Below are 26284 nucleotides of genomic sequence, written 5' to 3'. Positions count from 1 at the left end.
CCAAAGGAATTTATGGTAATAGCATTATTTTAAAATGTATTTTTTGGTTCTGTATTGATTAACACAAATCAAAATTTCACTTAGAGTTTCTGCCTGAAACATCTTGATTAGCTTCCATATAAAGCTGTGATGGACTTAAGAAAAGATAGTTCCAGTTAGCAGCATTTTCATGTAATGTATAAGAGATTATTTTTTTTCTTACTTCCCATTTCTGGTGATTTAAGCAAAGAAGAATTTTGGATCTAGATTTTAAGGTTTTGTTTTCTATATTTCTTAAAGCACTTTACTAAATTAATCTCAGCTTAAGTTTTCTAATCTGTAAGATGATTATTGTGATGATATAAAATATAAAAATATAAAGCACTTAACCATTTGCATTGCATATAGTAATTGTACCATAAACGACAAACTATTGTTGTTTTTATACTGTGCCGTGCTTCTGCCCACTTCACATGCCATGTAAAATAGCTGGTGAGTTTTAGAAGATACCTCTCATGTATATTGTACAGTGTTTGCTCTGCTAGTTAACAGAGCAACAGAAGAGAATAGGTCTTCTCTGGTACACAGAATCACTGAGTATAGAAAGTTTGGGCATTCTTATTTCATCTTGGTGAAAGAGCCACAGGACGTCTCTTCTCAAATGTCTGTGTAAAAAGAATATGTTATAAGCCAACCATGATAGGGTAATGTTATTTATTACCAACAGAAGCAGCCAATTTGAACATCCTGTGTTAAAATGACTACTTAATACAGTGACTCACAGAAGCTTTCTAGTGGAAATCAAATGCTCAAATGAAACAGCAGTTACTTTATTAAGCAATAGTGATATGCCTTTTATTGGTTGGACTCTGGTAAACACTTGACAACGAATAGTACTTTACCCGAGGAGACACGTATCATGTACCACATAGTCTAATCACAAACTTTAAAAGTGCTTTTAGCTATAAGTCTCAAATGAAATTCCAAAAGACAGTTCCTATAGAATCAAATAAGATGCAACCCAATCCTTAATTTAAATAAATGTGTAAGTAAAGTTTAAGTAACTGTAATGGTTTCATATCTCTCTATATATAATATAGAAATTTTGGAAACATCTAGAAATTTATTCTTAAGAGCACTTTCACATTACTTAGTATTCGTAATCTCTATTATTCACAAATCTTTATTTTTTTTCAACAAAGCTACTTTTTCTAAAGATGGCCTTTTCTGGTAAACCCCAGGAAAATTTTATATTTGTAACTTTAAGGTGACAATTTTAACCAAACAGTTTACTTTTACTTTCCTTAGATACTTACCCATAATTTGTATGTAAAACTGATGGAGAGAGTCCTACTCTTAATAGATAAAAAACAAGGAACTTTTATCTTTCAATTCTTTACATGAAAATATTCTTCAAGAGTAAATATGCTTAGCTTTGGAGATTTTTATATTTCACTTTGTGGCCCTATCCAATTTGCTTTTACCTATGTTGTCTAAAAAAATTTAAATTCAAAGTTAGGATTCTAAAAGAGGATCTTAGGGTACATTTGAGGGCATTTTATACAGAGTCATGGCCATAAGTATTCTCAAGTACATTCAAATAACCCTTCACCAGCACTTTTTTCCCTCTTTGACAAAGCCTGCCCCCCCATGTATTCGCATGCCACTTCATTTTAGTAGGTTTTGTTCACGTCAAGTCTCTTTCATGGGAGTTTCCAGGAACAAGTGTTGGTTGTATGGCCTCAGCCATACTAGAGTAAGCACTTTAATTCTTGAGAAGTTTTCTAATTAATATTCTGTAGCAGGGTTCCTGGGAACTGGGATTTTTCTCTCTGAATCTCTTCCTAGAAATGGAATTCAGAAAGCACAGAACTCCAGCCAGTCAGTCTGGGGACCCCAAAACTGTTTCTTGGCATCCATAAAGAGAATTCTACTATGATATACTCAGTTGGCCTACCAGCTCATTAATAATGGACAATTCTGATTTGTTCCAATTCTTTATTTTATTTTTCATATAAGGAAAATAATAGGTATTTTCACATAAGGAGAACCATCTATGTTTCAGGAATGAAAGTTCTGTTTTAATATTATTTTAAAGTAATTAGTGGTAGTATGATTTAGTCTAATTTAAATTATAAAATTCAGTGTTTTTTTTAATAATATACAAAAATAAAACAAAAATTTCAAAAATGGCCTTATAAGACATGTAATTAAATTTAGGTTTATCTGAGTTTGAGAATCCTTGCCACCCTCCCACATAAGGTGGTGAAATGTGAAGACAGGCAGTTACTATTATTTGTGGGGTGATAATCATGTATTGAACAGAAGTGCCTCAGCCCTGTTTTCTTGGAATATCCCTTAGTACTTCTGCATTTATAGGAAAGTAGATGGCTTGCTTTAGCTCTCAAAAGTGAAAACTTTTTTCATTTACCTTAAGTGAAAAAAATTAAAAAGAGGGAGAAGACTGAAAATTACAGCCCACCTATGTTTAATCATTAATAATGAGCCTTTCAGTGAACTTAGGTCCTGATTTTGGAGTTTGGAATCTGACCTTTCCCCAAAGATAAACATTATTGTCCCAGGCTCTGAGGAGGGTCACTCCCTCGCTGGCGGCCATCGGAAGGGTCCACTTCTCCGTGACTCCAAGCTGGGGACTGGATGCAGTAGAGAGTAGCTAGTCAGTATGATTCTTCTTGCTGTGCTTTTTCTCTGCTTCTTTTCCTCATATTCAGCTTCGGTTAAAGGTAAGTTTGTGTTGCCTTATGCTAAACTTTAATTTCAGTCTTGGGGGAAATAGCATATTTGTGTAAAGTGTGTGTGTTGGTGAAAGAGTTCCTAACTAAATCATTTTTAAAACTCTGTAACTTTGGAATGTTTATGAAAGCATGCTAGGTTGAAATGAAAACTAAATTCAAAATTGTACCTCTATATTCCTTTTTATTTCAGTCCCTCAGACCAGTGTGTTTTCTGCTTCAATTCTCATTCTTGGTCTACTTTTTTTTAAAGGGGAAAAAGATGCCAGCTATTGTTACTTACTGCTTGCTGTTGGCCACACTGAATGGAGTCCCTTCATTTGAATTGTAAAAGAGGATTTTTAAAACTCCAGTTCTTAAATTTCCTTCTAGTTGCTTAGCAATGTGACATCAAGAACTAGACCCAATGAGAAAAGCATTTGATTTTCCAAGGAATTATGAATGAAATGTAAAACATGTAACTTAATTCCATTTCCATTCAAGAGTGGCAGAAAAATCATAGTTGGTGAATTAAAGAAAATAAAACTACATGCTGTCGATTTAAGAAATAAGACTTATTACCTTTGGAAAAATAATGTTGTTAGTTACAGTTCCTATTTTAAGATAAAATTGATTTTAAAGAAAATAAATGCATTGATATCCTCAGAAAAAGCAAGAGAAAAAACATTTTAAGAGGAATATTTTCAAATGGCTATATGAAATGTAGTAATATGGAATCTTATTTATTTATTTATTTATTTATTTGTGGTACTGGGGGTGGAACCCAGAGGCTTCCTACCTCTGGGCTATACTCCAAGATCTATTTTTTATATGTATTTTATTTGGAAACAGGGTCTCACTAAGTTGCTGAGAATCTCACTAAATAGTGGAGGCTAGCTTCAAACCTGTGCAATCCTCCTGTTTCAGCCTCCCAAGCGCAGCAGGGATTACAAGTGTGCGCCAATGCCTCGCTGGAATCTTATTTTATTTATTTATTTATTTTTTATTACTTTTTATTTTTTGCGGGTCTGGGGATGGAACCCAGGGGCATTTGACCTCCAAGCTACACCCCCCTGCCCTATTTTTTATTCTTTATTTTGAAACAGGGTCTCACTAAGTTGTGGAGGGCCTCACAAAATAGCTAAGGCTGTCTGTGAGTGATCCTCCTATTTCAGACTCCCGAATGCTGGGATTACAAGTCTGAGTCACCAAGCCCAGCTGGGAATCTTATTTTAAATCAGCTAGATTATAAACTTGAATTTCTGAATGTTGCTCTATGTAAAATTAGCATATTAGAGTCTCTTAAGAAGTACACTGTTGTAAAACCAGTTGATCTAACAGCTTAGCACTCTAAGGCACAATTTTTTAAAGTATATACTCTAAATAACTAATAGAAAACAACTCACTTAGTAACATTAAGTTCCTACTTGGGATAAATATGGCTTTTGATCATAAAGTGAATTTTTTGTAGTGAAGTGAATTTTGTGTCAGGATTTTTAATGTGAAAAAATTTCACATGAGAGAAAAAGGCAAACTTTGTTATTGGAGCAAAGGGTAGAAGGTCTAAATCTAAATTATATCACCTAAGCAAATCACACTTTAGGTTCTTGAATTAAAGATAATATTTTCAACAGTTTTAGCTGGGCATGGTGGCGCACGCTTGTAATCCCAGCACTTGGGAGGCTGAGACAGGAGGATTTTGCAGGTTCGAAGCCAGCCTCAGCTACTTAGTGAGGCTCTCAGTAATTCAAGTGAGACCCTGTTTCCAAATAAAATTTAAAATAGGTCTGGAATTGTAACCTGGAGGTAGAAAGCCCCTGGGTTCCATCCCCAGTTCCACTAAATAAGTAAATATATATATAATTTTTTTCCCACCAGTTTGAAAAATGGCATTTAAAGACAGTCCTTATTTTGTTGTTGTTTGTTTTTGTTTTTGTTTTTTTCTTTTGGTGGTACTGGGGATGAAACCCTTCTACCTCCGGGCTACACTCCCGGACCTATTTTGTATTTGTATTTGGAAACAGGGTCTCTTAAGCCAGCGAGGCTGGCTTCAAACCTGGGCAATCCTCCTGTCTCCGCCTCCCAAGCACAGGGATTACAAAGGTACGCCACCACGCCCGGCAACAGTCCTTATTTTGATGAAAAGAATTTTAATGAGAAAAAGTAAAGATTTATCACATCTAAGAATTGTTACATGAAGAACAAACTATTTTATTATCTGTCAAACTCGAGTATTTGAAATATGAATGATATAAATTCATAACATAAAACATAAAAACACGATAATTTTGAGAAAAATAATAGAGATATAACAGTTACTGTGAGCTTCTTGTTTTTTAACCCAGATGAAATAACTTACAACGAGGTACTATTATTTGATTATTGAGTTTTTGTGTGTGCGGTATTGGGTATTGAACCCAGGGCCTTTCTAGCTTTGAGGTATACCTTCAGCCTTGTTTTTCATTCTTATTTTGAAACAGGGTCTTGTTAAGTTGCTGAGCACCTCACTAAGTTGCTGAAGCTGACTTTGACCTGTGATCCTCCTGTCTCATCTTCCTAAGTACTGGGATTATAAGCATGTGTCACCACACCTGGCTTGATTATAGTATTCTTTATTCTTGTAACAATTGACATTTAACTGGCAAAATACCTTAAAATGAGGTCATTCTAGATATTGGTATCTCATGTATCACCTCAAAACTCCTCCCTAAATTACCACTACATTATTTTAGTAAATCCTAAAATCTGAGTGGACTGAGCACAGGTTGGAACACAAAGATAAGGAAAGAGAGGTTTAGGATTAAGATTAGTATGGAAGAAGGTCTGTATGATTGGCTGAGTAGAAACTTTCTGTGGCTTAAATTTTGCTCTACTTTTTCTTAATTATACTTTGGAATGGTGTAGTTATTGGTGCTGTGTCTGGGTTTTCTTTATGCAGTCCTTTTACACTCTGACAGTGTCTAACCTGAATGGCTCCTTTACTTCCAGTCTTCCCAGTGCCTGGCCTATTCTTACCTTTTAGTCCATTTACATTATAATCTTCCTTTTTTTTTATTTTGCCGCCAGCCTTCTAATTTTCCTTTGGATCCTAAACTCCATTTTGCCCACCCTCATCACCATTACACATCTTTTCAAATCTCTTTTTAACTTATTTCTGCTTTGCAGTCATGCTTTATCCAATTACCAGTGCTATTGTACTTATCTAAATTTTACAAATAAATACAGTATTTTAAAATATTTCTTAAAACATTCAAAACTAAGCGGTTTGGCTGGGCTTGGTGGCACACGCTTGTAATCCCAGTGCTTGAGAGGCTGAGAAAGGAGGATCGCACAGGTTCTAAGTCAGCCTCAGCTACTTAGTGAGGCTCTCAGCAACCTAGTGAGACCCTGTTTCCAAATAAAATATAAAATAGGTCTGTTGGTGTAGCATGGAGGTAGAAAGCCCCTGGGTTCTATCCCCAGCACCACAAAAAGAAACAAACAAACAAAAAAAAAAAAAACAACTAAGAGTTTCGTTGCTTTTCAGTCACTTAAAAATTCTAAAGATGCTTAGAGTGGCAAATTAAAGAGATACTGACTCCTTTCTGACAAATTAATTATTTTTGTTTTATCTAACATCAGTTCCAAATAAAAACTATCTACAGACTCTGAAGAACACTAACCTAAAAAAAAAATTAAGTCAATAATATAAATGTTACCTGCCCCCCAATGCCCAGTATTGTCAGATCTTACAAAGAGGAAGAGATAACAGGGACAATATCATCCAACAATTTTTTGAGCCATTTTAGGCTTTTTAAGCATTAGGCAAAAGAACGGGCATTTTAGGCCTGTTGGACAAGGTAGGACAATGCTTTGGAAGAACAAGGCCTTTTTCTTTCTGTGCTCTGAATCCTCCAAGTCATAGTCAAGAACGAATTTGTTCCTTTTTTTTTTTCTTTTTCTTTTCTTTTTTTTGGACCAGTATAGTAAAAAATAAGAAGTTAATCATACAATAGTTTTGAAAGTATTGTAATTTAAGAAAGATGACCTTACTGCAAATTTTTCATATTTATTTTAATCAAAAGACACTTTCATGTACTCCACAAACTTGGTCCAGTAAATTTAAATATAAATTTCTGCATTATATCTCCTTTATTGAATTACATTTGGCCTTGGCATCTGTCAGATCTTATGTATTGCTTACGTTTCAGAATTGCTGTGAGGATTAGATAAGGCAACATGTATTTCCTTATGTCCTATGTGGAATTTGATAGATGTCATAAAAAAGGCCTACTTGCCCCAAATACCTTTCCTAGCCAGAAAGCCAGTGTTTGAACCTGCTGCAGAATTCCCAGTTAAAATGCATAATAGGCAGAGGGGAGTCACAGACTTCATCTCCTTCAAGGTTCCCTGACTTTGCTTTCTGTGTCTCATACCTCGAGTTTTGCCTGACTTGGTGTTTGGACACAGTTTGTATATACACGTTTACTGTGTATACACACCCCACATTTTCTTCACCTGAATATTGATTCCTGTTAAAATCTTTGTCCTCTAAAATCTCAAACTAGGTCACCACCTAAAATTCTCTGGCAGTTTTCTATCTCACTCTGAGTCAAGCTTCAAGTCTATGCAAATGTGTCCTCAGGTCTCCCTGACACCTATAGGCATCCATTTGACCTCATCTCCTTCTGTGTCTATTTACTCAATTGTGGCACCTTTGACCTCACAGCTGCCAGCATTACACCTGCATGAGCCTTCCTCAGGGCCTTTGAACTTGCTACTTTCTCTGGGAAGGGAATAGGGAGTAGAAGGAATGGGAATACAGGAGGAGGAGCTCTTCCTATAGATGTCAATGTGGCTGGCTTAAAGCCTTTACCTTCTCACGGACATCTTTCCTTTAGCATCCCCATCCCCTTTCCTGCTTCAGTTTTCTTTATTTAGTACTTTTAACTCAGAATAAATTTGCTTATATACTTTTTTTTTTAACTGCCTGTCTCATCCTCATTTAAATGTAAACTTTGTAGGAACTCAACACTTCCTTGTTGAATGAATGAATGAATTCATTAAGTCATTCCTGACTCACTTCTTAGGAATAGAAAACACTTCAAAGTTTCCGCGAGTATAGTCTGAACAAAAGCATGAACTCTAGGACCAGATTGCCTGGGTTTAAATCATATCTTCACTCCTAATTACCTGGGTGATTTGGGGTAAATTACAGGATCTCTGTGCTACTCAGTTTCCTCATCTGTAAAATGAATATTATAAGTGCTTACCTCATTAGATTTTTGTGTCAGTACACATAACCTAGAGACAATATATTTTGATCATTTCCCCCCACTAGGCATAGGAGCTTTGGCAGATACTAGAGCTAGTGGAACAGTTTGTTATGTGTAGATAGTAAAGACTTTGTGGAGATTGTCTTATTTTTTTGTTTTGAAGTACTTTAACTTCCTCTTTCAGTTGCCTCACTTTGGAGCAAGTTGCCCTAATCTCTTTCCTTCCCCTTTCTCCAAACACATAGTTCTTCAAGGAGAAAAGTAATGGCTGCCTGTTACACTTAACTAGACAGAACAACCCAGTCAGGCTGAGGGGAGACTTATACTGAATCTTTCTTGACTATTTCTAGAAAGCCATACATAGAAAATACACAAAAGACATTTATATAACCAAAAACTGCAAGTAAACTCTGGGAAAGACTTGATTCTACTTCTTTACATTTCATAGATATATGTTAAACCGAACTGGAAACTGTGTGAACGTGTCCATATATTAATATACTAGGTTCACAATAGTGACCGTGTATATCATTTAATATTAAATTGCCCCTGGTGGGGCTGGAGATGTAGCTCAGTGGTAGTATGCTTGCCTAGCATGCCTGAGGCCCTGGGTTTGATGCCTAGTACCCGCAAACAAGAACAAACAAACATAAATAAATAACTTTCCCCTAGACAAATGTAAATCTATGCATAGGATTTTATGTAGTAAAATATCATTTTAGGCCGGGCGTGGTGGCACACGCTTGTAATCTCCGCGCTTGGGAGGTGGAGACAGGAGGACAGCAGGTATGGAGCCAGCCTCGCTGGCTTAAGAGACCCTGTTTCCAAATAAAATAAAAAATAATAAAATAGGTCTGGGAGTGTAGCCCAGAGGTAGAAGGGTTTCCAGGAACCCCGGTACCACCAAAAAAAAAATCATTTTATTCAAACACAGACTATTTAAATTTAAATTTACTTAAGAGTAGTACTGAAATGTACATTTGTACTTAAAACTTTGAGTAAAATATATTGGGGTGCTGGCATTATAAAATGTTAATTGTTGCTGAGGATGGTAGCACGCTATTTATTTATTTATTTATTTATTTATTTATTTATTTATTTTTTGGTGGTACCGGGGTTCCTGGAAGCCCTTCTACCTCCGGGCTACACTCCCAGACCTATTTTTACATTTTTATTTGGAAACGGTCTCCTAAACCAGCCCACGCGGCTGGCTTCGAACCTGTGCAGCTGGCTTCGAACCTGCGCGATCCTCCTGTCTCTGCCTCCCAAGCACGGGGATTACAAGCGTGCACCACCACACCAGGCTGGTGGCATGCTATTGTAATCCCAATACTTGGGAGGCTAAGACAGGAGGGTGGCAGGGTCACAGACAGCCTCAGCTACTTAGTGAGACCCTCTGAACTTAGTGAGATCTTGTTGCAAAATAAAGAATAAAATACAGTGCTAGAAGTGTAGCTTGGAGGTAGAATGCCCCTGGGTTCCATGATCAGTGCCAAAAAAAAAAAAAAAGTTAATTGCTGGGTAGCTGGGTATTATGGCACAAACCTATAATTACAGTACTTGGGAGGCCGAGACACAATGATCCCAGGTTTCAAAGCTAGTCTCAGAAACTTATCAAGGCTTTCAACAATTTAGCGAAACCCTGTTTTAAAATAAAGAGGCTGGGGATGTCATTTAGAGGTAGAACAATCCCCAGCACCAAATAAAAAAAATGTTAATTACAGATGGTTATTGTTTTTACAAATAATTCTTACTAAATTGATAAAATGATCCCCTGTAGGGCCCCTAATTGAACTCACAATCACATAATTAAAAGCATACAGTGGATTTCTTTAAAAATAATTTATTGTTCAAGTAGGGCAATATTTGGATAACCTAATAATTGCCTAGAGACACAAAGTAGGGTTTTCCAAAATAGGAGCTTGTTTATTTGTTAGTTAGTTGGTTTATTTATGTTTTTCAAGCCATTGATCTCAGCAGAGGGAGAAGAGAACCCATCTTTGATTCAGCAGATACTTACTAACCTCCCAGAGATCACCAGTGAGCTAGAGAAATATACTGATGGTGAGACAGCAGTTCCCTGCCCTTACAAGTGCCTTATAATTAAAAATTGACTCATGTCACTCTCTTCATGCAGGTCACACAACTGGCTTGTCATTAAATAATGACCGGCTGTACAAGCTCTCATACTCCACTGAAGTTTTCCTTGATGGAGTCAAAGGAAAACTCCAAGACAGCGTGGGCTACCGAATCTCATCCAATGTGGATGTCGTCTTACTGTGGAGAAATCCTGATGGTGATGATGACCAACTGATCCAAATCACGGTGAGCGTTTCCTTCCCAAAACAAAACAAACTAAGCAGAACACTCCACCCTCATACACAAAGATCAGAAGTCAGCAAAGAGTGCGAGAAATATATCATTCAACGGCACTTATTTTATGCTCTTAGTTATGTAACCATTTATTTTGTTATCCTTCATGAAGACAAGTACCAGAATACCAGTTCTGAAGTCTTTGCTGACCAAAAGTAATGTATTTTTCCCCCCAGATTGTTAAAGCAGGCAGTAAGGTACATACTGGTGAATAAATGGAGTATAATGCCCAGTTGTATATATCATAATAATATTAAATGGTAAACCGGAGTTCACTTAGAGTTCTCTGGTAGTGAGGGATCTATAATTCTTGTCATGTGAAAACAATTTAGATTACTCTACCTGAAAGGGGAGATAAATTAGGAAGTGTCTTCATTTCTTGATTTAACATACAGAATTACCATCGAGGGAGTAAACTTATTCTGCATACTTTCTGAAGAAGGATCCAAGGCCACTCTGCATGGCAGTATTTGGTCAGTAGGGATGGTTTGGATTCATGTATTGAGAATGGAGGTCAAATAAAAGGTCTGTAAGGCCAGGCATGGTGGCGCACGCTTGTAATCCCAGCATTCGGGAGGCTGAGACTGGAGGACTGTGGTTCGCGGACAGCCTCAGCTACTTAGTGAGGCCATCTGCAACTCAGTGAGACCCGGTTTCAAAATAAAGATTTAAAAAATAGGGCAGGGGGTGTAGTTCGGAGGTCGAATGCCCTTGGGTTTCATCCCCAGACCCGTAAAAGAAAAAAAAAAAGTCTATAAGACCTTTTCAACTTTAATATATGGTGATTCTGTACATGCTTTTCCAAAACCTAATGGCAATAGATTTCTTTAGTAAAGCCAGTAATTCTTCTGCAGGTTAAAGGATCAAGTACTTGGAACAAATAATTCCTGATGTTCTTTGTTAATAAGGTTCATTGCAACACATTTCCCAAGCAATCTTTCTTTGGATCATTGTCAAGTTGAATAAAAATGTTATCCATTTCCCTAAGCCATTTCTCAAAAGAAGAATACACTATTTTATAGAAAACATCATATACATTCTTGCAAAGTAGATCGTTTACCTTTAATTTTATGTGTATGTAGATGAGATAGAATGGCAGGAGTCCTTTTGGATAAATAATACAGAAAGTGAAGTGACCAGGCAGACGGCAACTGTTCAAAACAAGTAAAGACCATGATGATGACGTAAAAAAGCCATAGTTGAACTGCAGTTGTAAACCTGAACTCACAGTGCTCTTTAAGTATTGATAGTTTTGCCTAATTTAAATTTTAATTTTTAATACCTTCTCTACCCTCTTAAATTGAATAGCAAGATTCGATGAATCACAGATTGAAAAATTACATCCTTAGTTGGTCTATTACTTTATCATTTTATTTTCTAAGACACTGATGGAGACAGACATGGAAAGTTTTTCTAATAGACTTCTTTCCATGACTTTAGATAACAAATGCAAATGTTGAAAATGTGAATCAGCAGAGAGGAGAGAAGAGCATCTTCAAAGGAAAAAATCCAGCTAAAGTCATAGGAAAAGAAAACTTGGAAGCCCTGCAAAGACCTGTGCTCCTTCATCTAATCCGTGGAAAGGTAAAGGAGTTGGGGGGGCTCCCCCATCTTTATTCTCCAATTTTATATTTTTCTTTTCTTCAGTAAATATAATTTTGAGGTAATCATGTTTTCACTACTTTTATGGTAAACGGAATTATTTTATAAGCTAATAAATAGAAGTTACAAATAAATTGCTTCCAAAGTAAATCAATGCCCTGAATTCTTTTCTGTTTTTTGACAATTTGGTTACTTACTTTTGTGAATATCTTTATGGTAGAATCAAATATTTATTGACTGATGAGAGGCATTATTAAGAAGTACATTCCTTATTAAATCAGGAAGAATTACAAAAATAGTATAAGACATCAAGTCATCACAGCACAATTTGGTGAATTCAGGAAAGTAGACAAGTTTGAATGAAATCACATCAAGTCATCACAGCACAATTTGGTGAATTCAGGAAAGTAGACAAGTTTGAATGAAATCATATAACTTAGATAAGTGGAAATATATTATCTAACCAAAGTACAAGGTTGAAACTTTTAAAGGCATGGCATGTCTACAGGAGAATAAATTAAAAAATATAGAGAGATTCTTTGAAAACTGTGACTTGGGAAAACATTTACTATATCAAAATAATGAATCCTCACGATACTATCCACTTGGGAATTTGCTCAGGAAATTCTGTAAGTGTGCATTAGTCTATTTTATAGTCAAGATATTTGGAACTGAGAAACAATTCAGTGAATTATTAGTCATTGTACTTGTGGGTTATGAAAGATACAGATATGGGTTTGTTGTTTATGAAAGACACATAAAAATGTGTCAGTGAAGATGAAAACTCAAGTTTAGGCACTAAAGTAGAAAAAAACAGAAAGGGAATATTATAGTTACTTTTCATATTCCGACTAAAGATGAAAACAAATACTTAAAAATTTCAAGCATCTTTATTGCTACCAGGATACACAATTTTTCTTTTCTTTTCTTTTCTTTTCTTTTCTTTTTTTTTTTTTTTTTGGTGGTACTGGGGTTCCTGGAAGTCCTTCTACCTTCGGGCTACGCTTCCAGACCTATTTTGTATCTTTTATTTGGAAACAGGGTCTCTTAAGCCAGCGCGGCTGACTTGGAACCTGCGCGATCTTCCTGTCTCCACATCCCAAGCATGGGGATTACAAGCGTGGGGATTACACCGCGCCCGGCAGGATACACATTTTTATTTGTACAAAGTATTAAAAAGGAGCTCTTGAGAAGGAGTCTTTTATAATCTCTCCTGTGACCAAATATAGAACCCCCATCTTCATGATTGCTTCCTCTCACTTCTCCACTTGTCAAAATATTTACTGTCCTTCAGGTTTTTCTCACAGACCCTTTTGTTTTGTTTTGTTTTGTTTTTCATAAAATCCACACCCTTTGAGCCTGTTGAAAGTAACGGAAGTAACCGTCCCTCTTTAAAACACGCCTGGCACTTTGGAGCTCACGCACAGCACTTACTGCTTTTCTTTTGTCATTTGTGTTCATTGCTAGATTGTGCTTTGGGGTAGAAAAAAATTCCCATTCCTCTTTATATTTCAACCCTTTCCCCTCCACTCCATGCCCTTCTACTTGTTCCCTCACCACAGTCCCAGAGCCAGGCCTTGCACTGATTGTTCCATGGAGTCATTCCCATATCTTCCAACATTAGAGCCTCCTGAGCTTATTTCTATCAAAGCACTTATCACAGTGTGTTGTAATCCTCTATGGGTTTGTTGTCCACATTCAGAGTAAGTTTCTCATAGGCAGCAATGATCTCTTTATATCCATATAGCCAGCATCTTGCTCATAATGGGAATTCAGTAAGTGCTTGTAAAATCAAGGGATGAACAAATAAGATTATTTAAAATAAAAGGATAAGCCGAGCATGGTGGCGCACGCTTGTAATCCCAGCATTCGGGAGGCTGTGACCTAAAGATCACAGTTCACGGACAGCCTCAGCTACTTAGTGAGGCCCTCTGCAACTTAGTGAGACCCTGTTTCAAAATAAATAATACAAAATAGGGCAGGGGGTGTAGCTCAGAGGTCGAATTCCCCTAGGTTCTATCCCTAGACCCACAAAATAAATAAATAAATAAATAAATAAATAAATAAATAAATAAATAAATAATAAAGGGATAGACAAGTTAAACTTTGAGAAAATTTTTGCTTATTGTTTACTTGATAATGGCTAAAAGAGTGGGCACTTCTCAGGCACTCACAGAAGACATTACATGTATCATCTTTTATCTTAGTGGCAACCTTAGGAAGTAGGTAGTACTTTATCATCCTCTGGAGATAGTTGAGGAACAGAGGGTAAGAGAAGCTATGAAATTTGTCTAAGGTCACACAAATGCCAAGTAGTGAAGCTGGGATTCGAAACAGAGTCTGTGCTTGAACTTCACGATTCTACTCTCTTGTAGCCGTGAAGTTTTGGGGAAATGCCTGCCTCTGGTTGACTTGTAGTATTCCTTATTCCATTCTTTACTGTTTGTGTTCACCCACTAGATTTGCATATGACTCAGCTTTGTTAACAGCTCGCAGTATTGTTAATTTTTCTTCCCTGGGTTTCCAATTTGGCAAGAAAATTTGAGTTTGTAAAATATTACTTGTAGGCCGGGCATGGTGGCGCACGCTTGTAATCCCCGTGCTTGGGAGGCAGAGACAGGAGGATCACGCAGGTTCGAAGCCAGCCGCGCTGGCGTAAGAGACCCTGTTTAAAAAATATAAAAAATAGGTCTGGGAGTGTAGCCCGGAGGTAGAAGGGCTTCCAGGAACCCCAGTATCAATATATATATATATATATATATATATATATATATATATATATATATAATCTTGTACTTACAACCTTTTTTTTTTTTGTGGTACTAGGGGTGGAACCCAGAGGCTTTCTACCTCCGGGCTATACTCCTAGACCTATTTTATATTTTATTTGGAAACAGGGTCTCACTAGGTAGCTGAGGCTGACTTCGAACATGTGCAATCCTCCTGTCTCAGCCTCCCAAGAGCAGGGATTATAAGCGTGCACCACCACACCTGGATACTTACAATCTTAATGACAACCAGTCATTATATTGCTCCTTCGCTAGCAGCTGAGTACAAAGTCTTCACTACACTCTCTGAAGAACTCGGTGCCCTCACTGTTCAAAGGCTGGAGTGGAGCTGCCACATCATTATGTTAGTGATGTCAGTGTGCAGTTCCAGAGGACCTATGATTTGTGATGATTACCATAGCCACAGGTTAAAGTACATCATCATATCTCTTACTTATACAATAAAATACTTGTGTGTGTAGGGGGGAGGGAGTTGACCCTGGAGACTAAGGAGCCAAGTGGAATTTTTGGATGCATTGTTATCAGAAAGATAATTACTCTAAGTGTCATCTCAGCTTACTATGAGAGGAATTATGCAAAGATGAGATAAACTGCTGATGGGCAATTTTTGTTTTACTGGCAATTTCTGTGATTTCAAGGATGGTTTTCAGCAAGTATTTTCAGCTGCTCTGAGGTCTTCCTTTCTCCTCTCCCCATTTGAAGCTCCCATGTTTACATGGTAAAAGAGAACTCATCAAAATACTTAGATATATATTCACTGCACATTGCCTTTCTCCATGATCACTTATTGCCACTGCATAAGTGTTTAGGTACAACTCAAGTTTTGTCTACAAATCATAAATTAAGTTGGAAATATGGCAGTTTTCTAGTTGACTTGATTAGTACTGGCAAATGAAAGGTGCCTTAAGTTATAGCTAAATTCTTCTTCAGCCTGATATCTGATCCAATTATCTGTAAAATCGCCAGATTTCCATTTCTTGATTAAACCAACCATGTGGTACAAATTGACCTTTTATTTCCTCTTTGAAGTTGGCACCATGGTTCCTGTACACACACTAAACCTCCAAAAGAACCATGGCATTTTAAACTCACCTTAATGGCTTTCAGATTTTTCATTTATTTCTTCATTTGTTTGTTTTCCAGTGTGCCCTTTCCTAGCTATGCTGTCTTAAATACATAGCCAGAATACAATGAATAATACTTGCCTTCTCAGATCTTTGTATTTTTGCTCTTTGACTACTCAATGTAATTTTGCCTTTTCTTACTAATTTTTTTGCGGGTCTGGGGATGGAACCCAGGGGCATTCGACTTCCAAGCTATACCCCCTGCCCTATTTTTTTTATTCTTTATTTTGAAATGGGGTCTCACTAAGTTGCAGAGGGCCTCACTAAGTAGCTGAGGTTGTGTGCAAACTGTGATCCTCCGGTCTCAGCCTCCCAAATGCTGGGATTATAAGCATGAGCTACCATGCCTGGAAGGAATGCATAAATAAAGAAAAGTATGCAGATAGACCTCTCATTCTTAATTAAAAAATATGAATGATTATCTATTAGTTCAAAGGAGCAGATATAAATTTGACCAGAAAAGGTCCTGCCTCCCTTCCTGATCACCTCCCTAGATTTGGTTTCCTTGAGCTACACCTAGGTTTGTAACCAGGTTGCACTGCTGCTCCTCTCTGGAAACTGGGGACCATGAATTCAGAGAAGTCTTATGCTCTAGATATTCAGAACTCATTTCAGTACTGAATGAAGTAATCAGCTTTATGGCCTGAATATAATAAAACTTACTCAGTTCCTGTTGTGAAATAATGAATTCAAGATTATTGCTGCAACAACCACATGAGTTTTGGTTTATTATTTACAAGTAATAATTTTGCCACTTAGCTAATATGGGTAGGAGTACTGTCTTCTCTTTGGATCTCACTGCTGCACTCTAAAGAAATAGAATTTAGGCTTCAGAGGTAGTAGTTGTGCAAAAGAAAAAAAATAACTTGTCCATTCTTTTAGTTCTAGGAAAACGATTATTTCGCATGTATATGTGTGTGTCTCATAGCTAACATTCTTCAGGCTGCTCAAGCATTATTTTTTTAGGCAGCTAGAGATCAAGATTAAAATTTGATCTATAGAAGTGAGTCAGGAATAGAAGCACACTTGACCTTTTGTATAGTAAAAGATTAAATTTGGTAACTGAGTTTCCTGAAACTTTAGGTAAAGCTTAATAAATAGTTCTATAAATTGGCACATTTTCGAGTCTGAAAGGAAGCTGAAGCTACTGAGTGAGCAACTTTGACTTTCCTGGACTTTAAGCAATCCAGGTGTAAACCTTAAATAGGCATGCTGTCTGGAAATATATTCACTCCACACACACATTTGAAAAGGAAATGACAGTGTCACTACTAAAGGCAAAAAGATCCACTTTATAATATAGATCATCAGAGACTCAGCTTGGGTCTGAGACATTGCCAGCGATTTGTTTGAGAATATGATACCATGGATTTTCAGACACTGAGGTCATTAGTCCAGTTCCATTTTAACCGGGACAAACAACGCTATTCTAATATTTATAGGGAGAAACACTATTCCAACAATTATAGGTTTGCCCAGTGTAATGACAAAAATTGATTGCCAGATTAAGTATCTAGTAAATATGTCACTAGGCAGAGTATATGGAAGAAATAAAAATAGAGTTAAGGCTCTTGTTTGGATAATTTAGGCAAAATATTTTCTTCTAAGGCATGAGAGATTTTATGTAAACTGAATTATTTAAATCTTAATTTTATTCATTGCTTAATTACCGGGCTTCCTATTTTACTTGAAAATTCATGGTTGTTTTTAGTGATAAATAGGAAGACATTCAGGATCTTCCTGGTAGAAATGCTCAGCTATAATTATCATAGCCCTTGGGAAGTTTTACAGCGAAGACTTATCTATCCTCTACCTCTAACTTTTTAATTGTCATGCAGTGGGAGTCAATACAAGTTGAAAAACAATAGGCTGCTTCCCAGAAAATTATTTTTGTATTTTAACCCATTTCTTATACAGGGGCTAACTTATCAAAATGACAAAAGATACTGTGGCTATAAATGTCCAGAATAAAACAAATCTTACTATTACACTTACTATTGCTGCCAAATCAGTCATGCTTCTCATTTCAGCATTATAAAGGAACCTCAAAGCAGTATGTGGGGCAGGCTGTGCTGCAGTAGCAGCCTCAACTCAAATCTCCCACCTGTTACCACGGCATTTGTGACCACTCTGGAGAAGCGTTGCCCCCATGAAACTTGTCCACGGGCATTAGGGCCATGCCTGGGTTCTTGACATAACCTACAGGAGTCTCAAGGATGGGAATTGTCATTCTTTGCTAAGAAGTTTTTTATTTCCTGTTATTTTAAACCCTAGTTGTTTCACACATTATGTTCCTAATGGTTTTCCTTCAGAAAATTCTTGTCTTTATAGGAATCTCAGACTATAAAACTGTTCTTTTCTTCTCTATTCAATGCCCATCTTATTTAGATCCTTCATCAATTAGCCCCCCCCCCCGAAATTTCATATCCTGATGGTCTAGCTTCTTATAAATCTAAATAGCATCTTTTCGCAAAAAGAAATCACAATTTTGTAGTAACAGATCACTTTCTTTTATAATTAACAGAAGCGAGAATCTGACCTTTCTTCCCATTTACTTAACCAAATATAATTGGTGATGTGTCTTTTCTTCATTTAGTTTTCTCTTTTTTTCCTCTTAGGTTAAGGAGTTCTACTCATATCCAGATGAGCCAGTGGCTATAGAAAATCTCAAGAGAGGCTTGGCTAGTCTATTTCAGATGCAGCTAAGCTCTGGAACCACAGAGGAGGTACTTAACAACATTACTACAAATTTTTTTTATAAGCACTTCTACTTGTAGAAACTCAGTAGACAAATTACTACTACGGTATTGCTCAAAAAAGGTGAGGGGTGGTCACATCTTATTTATACATGAAACTGCCATTTACACCCAAGATCTTTCTGCTTAAACACAGGGTAAGGAAAATTAGAATTAGTCATAAGAAGGGGTTTTAGAATAATTGTTAGATATGCAGAAAACCTTGGGAATCATTCCGGTGTCTCCCAAATATCACTGTGCACTACTGTCCTGTGGGAGCTTTTTAAAAATATAGACAGTCTGGATTTAGCCCAGAATTGGTAATTAAGTGAATTAGGGAAGACCTGAGCATCTGCATTTAACAGCCATCTAAGATAATTTGGAGTACTTTCGGTGTGGGGAGCCACCAATCATTACCAATTTCCCCCCTTTTTCAAATGAAGAACTGAGATTGATTAAAGATGTTGTGTGAATTCTCTACTATCACACTTGTAGTCAAAGGAAGAATTCAGTTTTTCTAGCCTGAATCCAGCCAGCCCATGGATGGATGAAAAAAATCTGATGATTGGGCTGGCCAAGGGAATGTTGGCTAATTTGCTACAATAAAAGCATGTGTGGGGCTGGCAGAGACCCAGGAAAAAGCTCAGAAGAACTAATAGCATCTATATTGGGATATATTTGCCTAAATATAAATTGTTAGTGTGACTAATAATGAATTAAATTCATGCCACAGGTTTTTACATTTTCAGTTATGGCCAGGCCATTTGTTCAATTCCTATTGGGCATAGAGAGGAGAAAAATCCTGTGTTATCCTGACCACAGAGGATGGTAAAGAATCACCATGCTATAGGAGAATGACTTCTATCTTTTTGGCTTATTATCCTGGAGAAACGAAAAGCAGTCATCAGTGGCATATTAGAGACCTCAATTTCCAAGCCACTTCCCATTAGAATTAAAATGGTCCATGCCAAATCCCAGGCCTTATGTGTTTGCTTTTCTTTTGTAGGATGATATCTCTGGGAATTGTAAAGTGACCTACCAGGCTCAACAAGATAAAGTGATCAAAATTAAGGCCTTGGATTCATGCAAAATAGAGAGGTCTGGATTTACAACCCCAAATCCGGTATGACTGGCATCATTTTATTTTAAACAAATAATTATATTTTATAGAGATTAGTTTTAAATAATATAAAAATAAGGTAACGTGGTGTATTCATTCGAGTCACCCCTCCACGCCACTCTGGTATGGAGCTGTACCTAACCTCTGTATTTCTATCTTTCTAATAAACTTCTTTAAATCTTCAGCAACAAAAAAAATAACAATATAATTTGAAAAGATTTATAATGTTTAGTGTAGGTTGTAGTTTCACACATGTCAAATGAATAGACTTATTAAGTATTGTAGATATGGGTAATGGGGAGGAGGTGGAGGGGTAACTCTTTTGAAGATTGAAAGATACTTTGCTATTTGATTTGATTCAAAGATTAAAAGGCCAATTGATTAGTTGTTACTAAGACAGCAATTTATCTACCTCTCTGTTTAGGTCTTGGGTGTCAGTTCGAAAGCTATATCTGTCACTACCTATAAGATAGAAGACAGCTTTGTTGTAGCTGTACAGGCAGAAGAGACACATGCTTTTGGACTGAATTTTCTACAATCTATTACAGGACAAATAGTATCAAAGTAAGATCATGGTGACATTTTTTTTCCTCGCTGTTTTCTGACTCATTATTATACTTAATTTGTAAATAGGTTTGTGTGTGTGTGTGTGTGTGTGTGTGTGTGTGTGTGTGTGTGTGTTGTATGTGTGTTTATGATGCACCCTCATTTTTACTGTTTCTTGGAAACAATGATTACACCTTTTTCAACTTTATTTTAGACATAATCTACACTAATACCTGGCACATAGTAAATACAATTTTAAAGTTTCATTAAAATCAATTGCTTATTGAATAGAATTAAAATTTAAAAAGACAAAGTACTTGATTTGTTCTAGTTTGCTTTCTAATTTGTTAAATATTTTTAATAGTAAGGTTAAAAATGGTGATATCTTCATGGAAGTTTTTTAAATTATTGCAGCTGGTCCCAGTACTGTAATCACAGTACTTGGAGGCTAAGGCAATAGCATTGCAGATTTGTAGTCAGCCTCAGCAACAGCGTGAGGCCCTAAGCAACTTGGTGAGACCTTGTTTCAAATAAAAAGTAAAGTAGGGCTGAGGGTGTAGCTCAGAGGTAGAATGCTGCTAGGTTCAATCTCCAGTATTACACATACAAAAAAAAAATCATTGCCATTATGAAATGTAAAAAGTTCCACTGTAAAAAGATGTGAAAGAATTTTTATGAGATTTGTAACATTTAGGTATTTAAGCCTGATGTGTTGAGATTGTTTCTATAATCAAAATAGTTCTAACAGAATTAAGAACTGCAATTTTGCCAGGCATGGTGGCTCATGCTTGTAATCCCCACACTTGGGAGGCAGAGACAGGAGGATTGCACAGGTTTGATACCAGCCTCACTGGCTTAAGCCAGCCTCACTGGCTTTATTTTCAAATAAAAATAAATAAATAAAAAGTTTTGGGAGTATAGCCTGGAGAGTTTCCAGGAACCCCAGTACCACCAAAAAAAGAAAAAAGAAAATAAAAGAAAAGAAAAAAACTGCAATTTCAAATATAAGAGTTCGTTTTATTTTTATATTTTAATTAAAAAAACCATTTTCCAACATTAAGTATATATCTTATGCCACTGCTTCCCAAAGTTTCCTTTGAAGTTTCCCTAGGGTCAGAACCAAATGGATGCGAAATGATGTGTCACTTCAGACCACACAGCATTGAAATTTTATTTAAGTCTAGTCTGGAGTCAAATTTTTCAATCTAGTTCATATTACATATTTTTTCAAATATTGTCATATAAATAAATGTCTTTAATTGCATGTCAGGTCCATCAGGTTTCCATTTTCATGTAAGTTTAGTGGTATAAAAAGTAGATCATTGAATTCTTCTTTCTCATAAATGTGGGCTTGCCTTGGCCTGGCTGTTAAGTTGTGGCAGACAGTGCCTGGCTAGAGCAGAATCACTGGAAGGCTACATTTCCCATTATCATCATGTGGTCCGCAGCATAGCAGCTTCGGATACCCTTGCTTCCTATATGGCAATCAAAGCTCCAAAGGCATACATGCTGATAGTGTGTCAGTTAAAAGCTGAACTTCCTTTTATGGGAGTTCATAGTCTTAGACGCCACACAGTATCCCTTCCACTGTCCTCTATTAGTTGGGGGCAATCACAGAGTCCTATCAAGTTCAAGGAGAGGAATATAGAGCCTACCCTTTGATGGCAGAGAGAAAAAGTCCTGGAAGAGCACATCACATGAAAATATCGTTGAGGCCATTTTGGGAAAACAAGCTTTCCTTGGTTTTTTTTGTTGTTGTTGTTTTTTTTGTTAATATGTGACATGTGTTTGTATTGAAATATCATTTTTAGAAAGTTGTACTAAATTCCAGAGGACTAATATATCTTGTTCAGCACCTATGCAGATTTTCTTCTCTGTATTCTCTTGTCATATTTTGAAAGTTCAGACTTAAATTTTCAAATCTTTGAATAAAATTGTTGCTTAGGGAGATTTTATTATTATCTTGATGTTTCACTTACCTCTGGAGGTGCCAAAGTTTGAACTTATACAACTTGAATAAACAGTATTTTCTGGTTTGCAAAAGAAGTAAGAATGTTGTTATCTTGTTCACTCAAAAGAATACTTACAACGTGGTATTTCTCTTTGGTGTTATGCAGACAGAAATTAGAACTGAAAACGACCGAAGCAGGCCCAAGACTGATACCTGGAAAGCAGGTTGCATCTGTCATTAAAGCAGTTGATTCAAAGTACACAGCCCTTCCCATTGTGGGGCAGGTCTTCCAGAGCAAGTGTAAAGGATGCCCTTCTGTAAGTGTGAACAAATACAAGAACTGTGGCTTAAAATTCTATTTTCCTTTTGTCTCCATTGAAAGCATCAACTAATTCTGTGAAGAAAGTTTCTAATGAACTACCAGCCACCATAGAATTAGGATGATAGTAGCCTAATGGTGTACTCCAGGCGATGCATAAATGATAACACTGAAGAAATAATTACCACCCTTTCATCTCTAATAGAAACTGTTATGACTTAAGGGCAACTTTTTACAAGTCACATGTAGGGTTTAAGGTGGGTGTCTGGGGGAGGCCTGAAGTTGGGGTGGTGAATGGTGTCAAGAACATAGACAAGGGCTGAGCATGGTAGCACATGCCTGTCATACCAGTACTTGGGAAGCCCAGATAGGAGGATCACAGATTCAAGCCCAGCTTCAGCAATTTATCCAAGCCCTCAGCAACTTAGCAAAATACTGTTTCAAAATAAAAAGTAAAGTAAAATAGGGCTGGGAGTGTAGCTTAATAGTAGAATTCCCCTGGATTCATTCCATTCCCAGTAAACACACACACACACACACACACACACACACACACACACACCATAGGCAAGGATCTGAATCTTAAAAGTTCTGACACTCAGTAGTGACTTGTTACCAGGCGTGGTGGCACACGCTTGTAATCCCAGCACTGGGGAGGCTGAGACTAGAGGGTCGCAATTGTGGACAGCCCCAGCTACTTAGTAAGGCCCTCTGCAAATCACTGAGACTCTTGTTTTAAAATAAAGAATAAAATATAGGGCAAAGGGTGTAGCTCAGAGGTGAATGCCCCTGGGTCCCAGCCCCAGCCCCGCAAAAAAAAAAAAAAAAAAAAAAAAAGAAGAAAGAAAAGTGACTTGTCCATATGTAAGCTACTTTATTGACCTCAGCATTCTAGATACTACTGTTCAGGACCCAAAGAGGATTCCAACGTCTTTGCCTGAATTAGGGTACATTTTCTAACGTGCTTTAGTGTCCTACAAGTACAGCCAAAAATGAGATATCTCTTCCCAAGGCAAAGAGTATGTCATTTTGTAATAATTTTAATCTAACTAGAGAGTTTTTATTGATTCCATGAATCAGTTGTGATGTGTGGTCATGGAAATGACTTTAAGCTTAAGCATTTCCTGATATTTAACCACTTTTCAGAAAAGAAATTCTTGACTCCAGGCTCTGTGTGTAACTACTAAAATGTGTTCTTATCTTAGACATTACTGTTGTTTAGAAAAAGGGAATCATCAGGAACTAATACCATGATTTGTTTAAAGTACAAGTTTCTTGTCCTTATTAGTTTCTAGAATTTACCAAATTGAATTAGAAGAAAATCAAAACATTCTGTAACATAAAACCATTACTTTCAAACTTTGTTTCTTCTTTTATTGTTTTTCTTCCACAAGTCATTTAATATTCCAATGCAATTTTCTAATGTCTTAGAGATAGAAATTATTTAGGAATGTAAATTATGAAACTAAACATTTTACTTATACTGGGAACTATAAATTTCTTCCTATACAGTTATGAAACATTAATTTTTTTTGTGGGTCTGGGGATGGAACTTAGGGGCATTTGACCTCCGAGCTACACCCCCTTCCCTATTTTTTAATCTTTATTTTTGAAACAGGGTCTCACTATGTTGCAGAGGGCCTCACTAAGTAGCTGAAGCTGTCCGTGAACCAGGATCCTCCTGTATCAGCCTCCAAAATACTGGTATTACAAGCGTGCACCACCACGCTCATCTTGACATTAAGATTTTTTATAATTGTTTTTTAGTTATTGTAGAAAGGCTTTATGTCATTGAGGAATTTGCTTTTTTCAACTTCAGTATAATGTCACTGTTGATACTTTTTTTTTTTTTTTTTTTTTTTGCAGTACTGGGGATAGAACCCAGGGGCATTCTACCTCCAAGTTATATCCCCAGCCCTATTTTTATTTTTTTATTTTGAAACAGGGTCTCACTGAGTTTCAAAAAGCCTCACCGAGAAGCTGAGGCTGTCCATGAACCGCGATCCTCCTGTCTCAGCCTCCCAAATGCTGGATTACAAACGTGAGCCACCATGCCCTGCTTGTTGATACTTTTTAAAGAAAAAAATCTGAATTCACATTTATAAGCTCTTTGCCCTCAGAAATTGCCCAGGAAATATTGAGCTAAATGTAGCTGAAATTTTGCATTACAATATACTCTTAAGATAACTAAAAGAAATTTGCAAAAGAAAAAGATAAGTGTCTAGAAGAAGTAAATAATTTCAAAGCAGGGTGATTGCCTCAGAGTTTGAGAGTTAGAATTTAATATGATCTATTCAACTTGATGGAAAATAGTAAAGTATGAAAAATGAGTTCTTTAGCTATTTCCAAGTCAGTAGATTTCACCAACTGGAATTGTTTACCATTTTTAAAGCCATAGTAGAATAACTGCAGTGTATGTGAGAATTACCTTTATCTAAATACTACTCTAGTAAACATAGATATAAACAGTGAACAGTTCAGACCTCAGTAATAGTAAAACATTCAATTTCATACAAACAATACAATAAAAAGATAAAATAGGGAGCTCAAACTGTTGTAAAAATAGATGGTCAGTGAGATATACATAAATTAGAATCCTAATACAATCCTTTAGCCATTCTGTTTTTTCCCTCTCCAAACTATCCTACCATTAAGCAAAATTCTGCACAGTTTCACTGGGGTAGTCAAAGCCTGGCCTTTGAGATCATTCCCCGGAGATATCCATGAAAGGACCATATGCCCAGACATCAGCTAATTATTGCCCAAAGTACTTCAAGTTCAATAAGCAAAATGGATCTGCCTGCAGAGGAATGGCGCTCAGGTCAGCAAGCCTCTGTGTTTGCCTCAGAGCTTCACGAGGGGTAACCTTAGGTAACCCTAGGTAGAGAGACATGGGCATATTGCAGTAAGATACACACAGCTTCTTCTGCTTCTCGGCTACAAGGACAGTTTTCTCTCTGGGGAAAGCAGCCTTTGTAAGTGTGGATGCTCAGAGTTAGGGGCATGGATGAGCCTGTGGCCTTGTTTTACAGCTCTCGGAGCACTGGCAGTCCATCAGGAAAAACCTGCAGCCTGAAAACCTGTCTAACGCTGAGTCCGTCAAAAGCTTCCTGGCCTTCATTCAGAACCTCAGGACTGCCAAGAGAGAAGACATCCTCCAAATCCTGAAGACGGAGAAGAAAGAAGTACTGTAAGTTCCCCAAACGTTGTGTAGAGTTGTCAGGAAAATATTGTTGGGATGTTATTTTTATTAAGCAAGAAACTCCAAATCGATTCTTCAGTTGTTCTTCATTTTTATCTAACCATTATGCCACAGTGCAGTAAATTAATGTTCACTTGACCACAAATTCAAGAGCAAGTTTTCAGTGGTGACTTGCAGTGGACATTTTTTGTGCTTATGAATTTAAATTAGTACTAGATTGCTGCACACAGGGGTGAGACCAGCTTCATCATGACACCCTGGTAGATGAGCTGTCTTGCTGTCTTTGAAATTGTGTTCTCAAGCTATCAATTTATGCTTGAAAAGCTTTCAAAGTTGATTAAAACAAACAAAAAAGGTATAGCTTTTTCAATTGAACATGTAATTTAATTAAAGGTCTAATTGAAGCCAATTTTTTATAAAAAATAGCACTGAGGTAAATATCAAACAATCTAGAGAAAAGAAATGCATACACTACTAATATTTGGTGAAGCTGTGATTTATTTTCACATATAATGGAGTCTACTTGATTCTCCGGTTCATTTTGTTTGTGTATAAAT

At 36.7% G+C, this 26284-nt stretch overlaps 1 protein-coding gene across 1 annotated transcript in view; it reads left to right on the top strand.

Annotated features, from left to right (window-relative positions):
- Positions 1–2662: 2662 nt before the first annotated feature.
- MTTP (microsomal triglyceride transfer protein) overlaps positions 2663–26284 on the top strand; it is a gene marked incomplete at both ends in the record, with an annotated part of 57706 nt that continues 34084 nt past the window's right edge. The window contains 8 exons of the mRNA XM_080697326.1: positions 2663–2723; positions 10104–10291; positions 11780–11923; positions 18473–18580; positions 19596–19712; positions 20134–20273; positions 22373–22523; positions 25558–25715. Of these exons, the coding sequence (XP_080553452.1) occupies positions 2663–2723; positions 10104–10291; positions 11780–11923; positions 18473–18580; positions 19596–19712; positions 20134–20273; positions 22373–22523; positions 25558–25715 (1067 nt within the window). The remainder of the gene's footprint in view (positions 2724–10103; positions 10292–11779; positions 11924–18472; positions 18581–19595; positions 19713–20133; positions 20274–22372; positions 22524–25557; positions 25716–26284) is intronic.

This window comes from Muscardinus avellanarius, assembly GCF_963383645.1.
Source record: "Muscardinus avellanarius genome assembly, chromosome: 6".
Lineage (NCBI taxonomy): Eukaryota > Metazoa > Chordata > Mammalia > Rodentia > Gliridae > Muscardinus > Muscardinus avellanarius.
Note: the sequence above shows the minus strand (reverse complement) of the source record. Positions and strands in the feature narration are given on the sequence as shown.